General features: G+C 35.7%; 1 protein-coding gene across 1 annotated transcript; it reads right to left on the reverse strand.

Annotated features, from left to right (window-relative positions):
* Window positions 1-4,182: 4,182 nt before the first annotated feature.
* On the reverse strand, window positions 4,183-6,595 carry LOC110786208 (zinc finger CCCH domain-containing protein 18-like). Its single transcript, XM_056840293.1, has 3 exons — window positions 6,163-6,595; window positions 4,496-4,867; window positions 4,183-4,328 (listed from the first exon to the last, which is right to left on the reverse strand). The coding sequence occupies exons 1-3, from the start codon at window positions 6,163-6,165 to the stop codon at window positions 4,206-4,208; spliced, it is 498 nt and encodes a 165-aa protein (XP_056696271.1). The 5' UTR covers window positions 6,166-6,595; the 3' UTR covers window positions 4,183-4,205.
* Between the last annotated feature and the right edge of the window lie 5,374 nt (window positions 6,596-11,969).

The following is an 11,969-nucleotide window of genomic DNA, read 5'->3' on the forward strand; positions in this document are numbered from 1 at the left end:
TATAGAAACCTGTCAAAACAATAATAGAATAACGCAACCTGTATAACAAATATAAAAACAACAACTGGAGTTTTGTATACTATATATCCCAAAACCAAAGTGCACATATTACATTTAAATATATGTTCCAATTTCAACATAAACATACATTTTAATATAAAATTTATTCTATAACAACTAAACCAACTCGATCAAGCGCGCTAAAGCCAATAATAAATACTTGTTGGTAAAAAACTTAGCCCATTGCTCACGAACCACATCAAATTCCTCGCATAAGGCGCAATCCTCGGAGTGTAGACCTTTACAAAAACAGAAATTTAAATTAAACATTAGATTAAATACAAATTAAATATCACATTTTAACATTCAAGAAACTAATGACAATGTCCTAATAGTCTAAAATGAGTCCTTAGGTTCTTTAGTTCAAAGTTGGGAGCGAAAATGTCATTTTAGCCTAAATATGACCTATAACGACCCAATGAGTCTATAGGTGCATAAATAGATTGGAACGAGTCTTAGATCGTTAAAATTATGCATATTAAACATGTAATAAGTTTTAAATGAGTCCTTAGGTTCTTTATTTTAAAGTTGGGAGCGAAAATGCCTTATTTTAGCCTAGATATGACCTATAACGATCAAACAAGCATTAAATGGGTATAAGTAGATTAGAATAAGTGCTAGAAACTCAAAACTAAGCTTATTAATCATATAATAATTTAAAAATGAGTCCTTAGGTTCTTAAGTTCAAAGTTGGGAGCGAAAATGTCATTTTAGCCTAAATATGACCTAAAACGACACAATGAGCCTTAAATATGCATAAATGGAATGGAACGAGTCTTATAAAGTTAAAATTATGCATATTAAACATGTATTAAGTTTAAAATGCGTGCTTAGGTTCTTTATTTTAAAGTTAGGAGCGAAAATGCCTCATTTTAGCCTAAATATGACCTATAACTATCAAACAAGCATTAAATGTGCATAAACATATTAGAATAAGTCTTAGAAACTTAAACTAAGCATATTTATCATATAATAAGTTTAAAATGAGTCATTAGGTTCTTAAGTTCAAAGTTGGGAGCGAAAATGTCATTTTAGCCTAAATATGACCTATAACGACACAATGAGCCTTAAATGTGCATAAATGGATTGGAATGAGTACTAGAAAGTTAAAAATAAGCATATAAAACATTTAGTAAGTTTAAAATGAGTCCTTAGGTTCTTTGGTTCATAGTTGGGAGCGAAAATGTCATTTTAGCCTAAATATGACCTACAACGACCTAATGAGCCTTAAAGGTGCATAAATAGATTGGAACGAGTCTTATAAAGTTATAATTATGCATATTAAACATGTATTAAGTTAAAAATGAGTGCTTATGTTCTTTATTTTAAAGTTATGAGCGAAAATGCCTCATTTTAGCCTAAATATGACCTATAACTATCAAACAAGCATTAAATGTGCATAAACAGATTAGAATAAGTCTTAGAAACTTAAAACTAAGCATATTTATCATATAATAAGTTTAAAATGAGTCATTAGGTTCTTAAGTTCAAATTTGTAGCGAAAATGTCATTTTAGCCTAAATATGACCTATAACGACACAATGAGCCTTAAATGTGCATAAATGGATTGGAATGAGTACTAGAAAGTTAAAAATAAGCATATAAAACATTTAGTAAGTTTAAAATGAGTCCTTAGGTTCTTTGGTTCATAGTTGGGAGCGAAAATGTCATTTTAGCCTAAATATGACCTACAACGACCTAATGAGCCTTAAAGGTGCATAAATAGATTGGAACGAGTCTTATAAAGTTATAATTATGCATATTAAACATGTATTAAGTTTAAAATGAGTGCTTAGGTTCTTTATTTTAAAGTTAGGAGCGAAAATGCCTCATTTTAGCCTAAATATGACCTATAACTATCAAACAAGCATTAAATGTGCATAAACAGATTAGAATAAGTCTTAGAAACTTAAAACTAAGCATATTAATCATATAATAAGTTTAAAATGAGTCATTAGGTTCTTAAGTTCAAAGTTGGGAGCGAAAATGGCACTTTAGCCTAAATATGACCTATAACTACACAATGAGCCTTAAATATGCATAAATGGATTGGAATGAGTTCTAGAAAGTCAAAACTAAGAATATAAAACATTTAGTAAGTTTAAAATGAGTCCTTAGGTTCTTTAGTTCAAAGTTTGGAGCGAAAATGTTATTTTAGCCTAAATATGTCCGATAACGACCAAACAAGCCTTAAATGTGTATAAGTAGTTAGAATAAGTCTTAGAAACTTAAAACTAAGCATATTAATCATGTAATAAGTTTAAAATGAGTCCTTAGGTTCTTTAGTTCAAAGTTAGGAGCGCAAATGCCTCATTTTAGCCTAAATATGACCTATAACGATAAAACAAACATTAAATGTGCATAAATAGATTAGAATAAGTCTTAGAAACTTAAAACTAAGCATATTAATCATGTAATAAGTTTAAAATGAGTCCTTAGGTTCTTTAGTTCAAAGTTAGGAGCGAAAATGCCTCATTTTAGCCTAAATATGACCTATAACTATCAAACAAGCATTAAATGTGCATAAACAAATTAGAATAAGTCTTAGAAACTTAAAACTAAGCATATTAATCATATAATAAGTTTAAAATGAGTCATTAGGTTCTTAAGTTCAAAGTTGGGAGCGAAAATGTCATTTTAGCCTAAATATGACCTACAACGACCTAATGAGCCTTAAAGGTGCATAAATAGATTGGAACGAGTCTTATAAAGTTAAAATTATGCATATTAAACATGTATTAAGTTTAAAATGAGTGCTTAGGTTCTTTATTTTAAAGTTAGGAGCGAAAATGCCTCATTTTAGCCTAAATATGACCTATAACTATCAAACAAGCATTAAATGTGCATAAACAGATTAGAATAAGTCTTAGAAACTTAAAACTAAACATATTAATCATATAATAAGTTTAAAATGAGTCATTAGGTTCTTAAGTTCAAAGTTGGGAGCGAAAATGGCACTTTAGCCTAAATATGACCTATAACGACACAATGAGCCTTAAATATGCGTAAATGGATTGGAATGAGTTCTAGAAAGTCAAAACTAAGCATATAAAACATTTAGTAAGTTTAAAATGAGTCCTTAGGTTCGTTAGTGACATTTTAGCCTATATATGACCTATAACGGAAAAAGAAGTCTCGAATGTGCAGAGATAGATTGGAACGAGTGTTGGAAATTTAAAACTAATCATATTAATCATGTAATAAGTTTGAAATGAATCCTTAGGTTATCTAGTTATGAATTGGGAGCGAAAATGACTTATTTTAGCCTAACTATGACCTATAACGACCAAAGTCTCAAATGTGCATACATAGATTAGAATGAGTTTTATAAAGTTAATATTATGCATATTAATCATGTAATAAGAATAAAATGAGTCATTAGGTTCGTTAGTTCAAAGTTGGGAGCGAAAAATGTCATTTTAGCCTAATTATGACCTATAATGGCCAAACAAGTCTCAAATGTGCATAAATAGATTGGATTGAGTCTTGGAAAGTTAAAGCTAATCATATAAATCATGTAGTAAGTTTGAAATGAGTTCTTAGGTTCATTAGTTCAAAGTTGGGAGCGAAAATGTCATTTTAGCCTAAATATGACCTATATAGCCAAACAAGTCTCAAATGTACATAAATAGATTGGATTGAGTCTTGGAAAGTTACAACTAATCATATGCCTATTTCCACCCAAATCCAAGAACAACCTATGCCTATTTCCAAAAAAGAAAAAGGGAGGGAAAGAAAAAGAAAGATAATACAAGAGCATGTTAAAGACCAAAAAATAAAAACAAGTAGAAACTTAGCCGATTTTCATATTAGCTTTATGACTTATTTTTTCCCCACATGGAATCCTTCTTCAGCTAATTCCATTAATTAATTAAATGAGAAAACAAATTAAATAATTAACCAACACCAAAGTACATGCAAGAAACAAAATTAGATGTCTTACTTTTTTCCTCAACCGGCTTTTCCTAGCAGTCTATAATAATAAATCTTTAAAGATGTTACAAAAATGAAGCTACAAGATGTCAAATAGCATGAAAAGAGAAGAGTGAACAACTTCTAACCTTATGATCAGTCTCCTTCGATCTGTCACTCGAATGATAATGACATTGCTTCTGCCCTATCCCCACTAGCTTGAACTCAGGGGTCTACATTTTGCTAAAGCAGAACAATAATACTACTTTAAGTTTCAAACCACAGATAGGGTTTCCTTCCACTTCGAGGAAGAACAAACAGATAAAAACCATCTTGCCAAAGAATGACAGCACCTCCTACAAGGCATCTTATTTAAATACTCTGCCATTACCTATATATAGCTATAATAAGACAAGCAAGTACAAAACAACAAATACAGACCTACAAAGTATTGAGTAACTATAATGTTGTGGTGGTGGGGAGTATAACAACAGGGGCCAGCTTTAGATTACAAGGAACTCACCATCATCTTCTCTGACGTTGGATTGAGGAAAGAAACTCTGGCGGAAGAAGAACCATCCAACTGAACAATTTGACCATTATACCAACGCCCATCGGTGTGGCGGAATCTACATTTTGATCCAATAAAATAACTTGGGTCTCCCAATATTTCTGCCTCAACATTAGTAGAATCTAATGGTTCTACCTCTAAGTCTTCGCACGGAAGTTGGGAACCACCCAACTTTGCTGGATTTATAAGCTCGACCGCAGCGTCTTTATGGGAATATATAGAGTCCTGCACAGCTGAATCAACTTCACGTAACAGCCGGGCACGTTTTAGGTGAAAAAGTCCTTCCGCTGCATCTTTAATGGAAGAAACAAGCTCGTCTTGGACCTGCATCAACATACAGCAATGTGTTGATTCAAGAAACCAGCCAAATGAGCATGCATATACAATTTCACTTCTGCTATCCCTTTTTGTATGAACAAGAAAAAAAGTTGGAGAGGAAGCTGATATGCTGAATAAAGCAAGAAACTGGACACTCGCATCTTTATCAGTATTTATCACTCTATGAGAACAACTGCTATCACGAAGAACATTACAGAAAAACACAGATATCCTACGAAGAACATTACAAAAAGGTAACAAGTACGGAGTAAAATACATTGATCACCGACATATCAAAATGTTCCTTAAGGCCTGAGATTAGACCTGAACTCCTGGTGGTTTATTTCCTGAAAACAAAGGCTAGAAGAATAAAATAACACATGGCACCTGCCTCCTTTCACCCTATTATTCACCACAGAACCGTGCTAGAAGGGTGATTGTTGTTTTCTTAATCTCTCATAAATTATTCTCCAAATATCCATTCCCAAGCTCAAACCTCTCAAAAACCTGAGCCTTTGGAACCTAAAAACGTCAAATCAATTGTAGAACAAGTACAAAAAACCCACAAGAAATCAACCAACCAACACCGTAAAATTACACAATGACATTCCTTAGGTTTTCTGCTAAAAAATCACTTCATAAGCTTGAAGCTTGACACCAATTAATCTACAGAGTAACGGAATGCAATTGAAAACACAACGAAAGCTAATGTGAGCTAATTGGTATTCACAAAACCCATTTGTCTCCAGATTAATGTTGCATAATGAGCATAGTTTATGACAAAACAAACAAAATTCTAGGTTAATCCCAAAAAAAAAAAACAAGAAAAAGGGTCATCTAACATCTATTGCAAACAAATGTTCAAGGGTAATCCCCAAATAACCAATATAGTCATATTTACAGACCATAAATTATTAGCAAGATGGATTTTAGCTTAATTAGAGCGTCAAACATGCGATTCAACATGATGAATTGAAGCAAATTTATAAAAATAGAAGCAGAAATCGATCATATTAGGAATACCCTAAATTAAACCTAATAATAAAACATAATGGTAATTAAATTGAAGGATAGAGAAAAGGATTACACTAAGAAGCTCAGAGCTTTTTCCCTTAAACGAAAATCAAAACGAAAATCAAAACGAAAATCAAAACAAAAATCAAAAACGAAAATCAAAACGAAAATCAAAACGAAAATCAAAAACGAAAATCAAAAACAATAATCAAAACGAAAATCAAAAACTAAAATTGAACCCTAATCTGAAAACGAAAATAAAAAACGAAAATAAAAATTGAACACACCATAGCAAAACCACCGGAACCACGACGCCGAGCAACCACCGGAACCACGACGCGACGGGGAAATGCTGAACCCCCGGCCGACCAAGAATATAACCTTTCAGTGACAGGCCGCGCGAGAATTGAACGGGATGGGGGAGATGAGGCTAGAACACCACACACCGGCGAAGACAGCGACGCAGGGCTGAGCAACGCTTGGGTTCGACGGCGACGTAGGGCTGAGTTCGACGGCGACGCAGGGCTGAGTTCGACGGCTGAGTTCGACGGTTTGTTTGGATATTTGTTTAAGGGAAAAATCTTGGAGCAGAGAAAGAACAACGTACGTTTGAGCCCGCTCGTTTGAGCGCGGTTTGTTGCATAGGAAAGTAAATTTTTTTGAAACGCGGACTTGTTGCAGCGGGCAATAACATGTACGCTGCAACAAAGTCGGGTTGTTGCTGCGGGCTTTTATTTTGTACGCTGCAACAAACACATTTGCTGCGAACAACTAAAATGTACGCTGCGATAACCCTTTAAAGGGTTTGACCCGCGTTGACCGACTGGTTGTTGAAGCGTATTTATACATGTACGCTGCAACAAGGGGGCTGCAACAGGGGTTTTTTCTACTAGTGTCAGTTGCAATTGCAGTGGGAAATGAAAATTCCAAATTGTGGCACCAAAGACTTGGCCACATGAGTGAGAAAGGGATGAAGCTTATGCATTCGAAAGGAAAAGTTCCAGAGTTACAGTCTGTTGAAGTAGACATGTGTGAGGAATGCATACATGGAAAGCAGAAGAGGGTAAGCTTTCAGACTAGTGGTAGAACCCCAAAGAAAGAAAAGTTGGAGCTTGTTCACTCCGATGTTTGGGGACCAACAACTACTTCATCCATCGGAGGAAAGCACTACTTTGTCACTTTTATTGATGATCATTCTCGAAAGGTATGGGTTTACTTTCTAAAACATAAATCTGAAGTGTTTGAAGTTTTCAAGAGATGGAAAGCTATGGTTGAAAATGAGACAGGTCTGAAAATCAAAAAGTTCAGAACTGACAATGGTGGTGAATATGAAGACACCACGTTCAAGAAGTTTTTCTATGATCATGGAATAAGGATGGAGAGAACCGTACCTGGTACACCTCAACACAATGGTGTAGCTGAGCGTATGAACCGAACGTTGACAGAAAGAGCCAGAAGCATTCATATACAGTCTGGTTTACCGAAGCAGTTCTGGGCAGAAGCAGTCAACACAGCATCTTACTTGATCAACCGAGGACCATCAACTCCGTTAGAATACAAAATACCAGAAGAGGTATGGAGTGGAAAAGAGATAAGTTTATCTCACTTAAAGGTATTCGGTTGTGTAGCATATGTGCATATTAGTGATCAAGGCAGGAATAAGCTTGATCCTAAATCTAAGAAATGTACTTTCATTGGATATGGTGGGGATGAGTTTGGATACCGCATCTGGGATGATGAAAACAAAAAGGTGATCCGTACTAGAGATGTGATTTTCAATGAAAGAGTTATGTACAAGGATAGACACAAAACTGATGCCAGCGACTCAGTACAGAGTGGGCCGATGTTTGTTGATGAAGATTATGTCCCGGATAGTACAATGACAGAGTCAATTGTAAGGGAACCTCAACAAAATGAATCCATTGGACAAATCACTATGCCACAGTCCAACATGCCACAATCTTCTAGTCTGGGACTAGTATTGAGGAGGACTACTCGTCCACATGTGCCAAACAGAAAATATATGAATTATCTGTTATTGACTGATGAGGGAGAGCCTGAACGCTATAATGAAGCATGTCAGACCAGTGATGCTAGCAAGTGGGAGCTTGCAATGAAAGATGAGATGCAATCTTTGATCTCAAACCAGACATGGGAACTAATTGAGTTACCCATAGGTAAGAAAGCCCTTCACAATAAATGGGTATATCGAGTGAAAAAGGAACATGATGGTTGCAAGAGATACAAAGCTCGATTAGTAGTCAAAGGATTCCAACAGAAAGAAGGAATTGACTACAATGAGATTTTTGCACCTGTTGTGAAACTCAATACCATCAGAACAGTGTTGAGTATTGTTGCCATTGAAGATCTTCATCTTGAGCAATTAGATGTGAAGACTGCATTTCTTCATGGGGATCTGGATGAAGAGATATATATGCATCAACCAGAAGGCTTCTTAAAAAGTAAGAAAGAAAATATGGTGTGCAAACTTAAGAAAAGTTTGTATGGCCTAAAACAAGCCCCGAGACAGTGGTATAAAAAGTTTGATAGCTTTATGCACAAGGAAGATTTCCAGAAGTGCAACGCAGACCACTGTTGCTACATTAAAAGATATCAGTCCAGTTATATCATCTTACTACTTTATGTCGATGATATGTTAGTAGCAGGTCCAAATATGGATGATATTAAAAGGTTGAAGCAGCAACTGTCTAAGGAGTTTGACATGAATGACTTAGGTCCAGCAAAGAAGATTCTTGGAATGCAAATTACAAGAGATAAGCATAAAGGTACTTTGCAATTATCTCAATCAGAGTACATCAAACGTGTTTTACAGAGATTCAATATGAGTGAATCCAAGCCAGTTAGTACACCCTTGGCAAGTCACTTTCGGTTATCCAATGATCAGTGCCCTCAGATGGAGGATGATAAAGATTATATGGCTAAGGTTCCTTATGCATCAGCCATTGGGAGTTTGATGTATGCAATGGTTTGTACAAGACCAGATATTGGACATGCAGTGGGAGTTGTTAGCAGGTTTATGTCAAATCCGGGAAAAGTTCATTGGGAAGTAGTGAAATGGATTTTGAGGTATCTACGAGGTACCACAGAGAAGTGTTTGTACTTTGGTAAAGGTGAATTAAAAGTACAAGGTTATGTAGATGCAGACTTTGGAGGTGAAGTCGACCATAGAAAGAGCACCACCGGCTATATATTCACAGTTGGAAATACAACGGTTAGTTGGATGTCGCAGTTACAGAAGATTGTTGCTTTATCCAATACAGAGGCTGAATATGTAGCAGTAACTGAAGCCAGTAAAGAGATGATATGGCTTCAAGGTTTGTTAACTGAGTTGGGATTCAAGCAGGAGAATAATGTTCTATATAGTGATAGTCAGAGTGCGATACACTTGCCAAAGAATTCAGCATTCCATTCTCGAACAAAGCATATTGGGCTTCGATATCATTTTATCCGATCTTTACTAGAGGATGAAGTGTTAAAATTGGAAAAAGTTCAAGGAACTAAGAATCCGGCAGATATGTTAACAAAGGCGGTGACTATTGACAAACTAAAGTTATGTTCCACTTTAGTTGGCATGCATGAGTAACATACGAGAAAGTTGTACTACATGGAGTAAGGTGTGAAGACATATTAAAATCAGTCTTCAAGTGGGAGATTGTTGGATATTAACAACCATTATTATTTTTAGTTAAAATAATAAATCAATGTAATTCTTAGAATGCATGCATGCAATGTCTTAAAATTGATAGGAAAGAAAAGTTTGCTAATTTAAACAACATATATTAAGCAAACTAAAAACTATATAAACGTAGGTTATATTGTTTGTAATAATCATCCCAAAAACAAAAAGAAATATAAAGGAGAGAGAGAGAGAGAGAAAATCTTTAAAAGAATTTTTAGAGAAAAATTCTTGGGTGTAATTGGGGTGCGTATAGGTTGTGAGTTACAATAAGTGTTGTGAACACTTGTGTATTATTTATCTTTTCAGTAAAAATTTTGCACGGTATTTAGAGATTATAACACTTATCGGATAATCAATTTGTTTGTGTGTGTTATTTTAAATATTATTGTTATTCCTACTAATCTAATTCATTAGGAAAGTTGCATAATTTCCTAACAAAAGTGAGGGAATTTCTATACTATCCGTTGACAAATTCCAATGACACGTGAGGGATATGTTGACACTTCAAGTGATGACCCTTAAGTCAAATGTTATCACTCGGGGGCTCGTGAGACCCTCGCAGAACAAGTCACATACACTACGACTTGTGTGACGCACTCCGTCTAGTACTTTGACCATCGTCTCATCCCGAGACTCAGTCAAAGTGGGGGCTAACTGTAGACACCTACATTTGTCCCCATTCCCGAAAGGGAAGGTTCGATGATGAGAACATAAAATCTCTACTTGGCAACGCATCTCCTATAAAATAACGAATCTCAATCACCCTTTTCATTTCGACCAAAACTGCTATTTATAGAAACCTGCTAAAAATAGTAACTGCCGTAACGGGTAGTTGCTAAAAGTGGCAAGACATAAAAGATAGAAACCTGTCAGAATTAGGTGTTGCACTCCAACATAAATCCTGAAAGAGATAGAATTTGCAAGAGGAATCCTATTCCTAGTATAATTCGAAAATAAGAGTTACGTATTAATTAAAATCCTAACGAGCCTAGAGTTCGTAACGGGCCCAGACGCATTCCGTCATAAAGTTAATACGCACTAAAAGACTCGGATAAGTCTCAAAGACTCCGTATTCCACGAGTCCAAATCTGACAAGGAAATACGGCCCAGACCCTATTTTCAACGCCTGGCTCTGGGCGCCGAAATATTCGGCGGCCAGCCCTGGGCGCTGAAAATACCTGGGTACGTGTTCTCTCCTAATTCTTCTTGGATTAGTGCTCTAAAATTCTATCTTTCCACGAACTCTTTTCTATAAATACAGCCCCAAATTCGACGTGAAACACACAATTCATATTCTGAGTATTGACTCCAACCCCTAAGCCTAAGCCTCACGCTGCGAAATTGATCCCGCGTTCTGTCGCAATCGATCCAAAAATCGAACAGAACGTATCCTGACCCTTGTAGCTGAAGAATTAAGCCCGAATACTGGAACCTTGCCAGGAAACTTGAGATTCGTTAAATAAAAGGAGAAATAGCAAAGCCAAAGTGGTTAGTTTTCTGAGAACCGTGACGCACCTCTCAAGGGTGCGTCGTAATGTGTCCCTTCGCATGATTTAATCGCTTTCATCACCCTTTTATAAAACTGTGAAAATATTAAATCTGATTGTTCTATCACGCCTAATAAAGATAATATCTTGGACAATTGAACTATCATGCTAGGTCCCTTAAATCAATCTAAACAAGATAATCACGATCGATCTAGTATTATGTGTTGCATATTGCTAAAATCAATTCAGATTAGTTTAATAGTTAACGCATGTCCCTTCAATTATTTATGCTGAGCTAGTAAGGATATCCTGCCTCTGGAGTTATCGAAGAGCGAGTACTCCTCTCGGTAGTTATAGTCCCCCGAACCCTCAATCTCTACCCTGCGGGTGTACGTTGAGCGATCCCCACACCAGGGATCATAAGGGAACCTATGGCCGTCGTGGTCAAACATAATGGCATTCCCTTTATGTCACGATAACCGGGTTTTGTCAGTTTTTCTCATTGTCGTTAAAAACTGAATGGTGACTCCTATATTACTAGTCAATTGGGTGTAAACTCACAGGAAATCCAATTACACTTGATTTGACAAAAAGAAACGTCACGCCCACGTGGGACGAGGTCACGCATTAGCCTCGTGCTTTTTCGACCCCCTCACAAGTGGAAGAGGCATTAGAAGTTGTAAAACATAGAAACAATAAAGAAAAATTGAAAAAAAAAATGATGGATGAAAGGAGAGATGCCACATGGCTTCTATTAACCTATGGTAAAAATTATAATGATGAACTAGCTCTTAAGTCCGTTCCAAGAACGGGCAATTTGTGGTTGTTAAACTGTCTTTTAAAATTCAATTTTTTTGGAGAGCTAGCTTGTATTTGAGTAGGAATATATGATTTAAAAGAGGTGCGA

Source organism: Spinacia oleracea, chromosome 3 (assembly GCF_020520425.1).
Source record: "Spinacia oleracea cultivar Varoflay chromosome 3, BTI_SOV_V1, whole genome shotgun sequence".
In the NCBI taxonomy this organism is placed as follows: domain Eukaryota; kingdom Viridiplantae; phylum Streptophyta; class Magnoliopsida; order Caryophyllales; family Amaranthaceae; genus Spinacia; species Spinacia oleracea.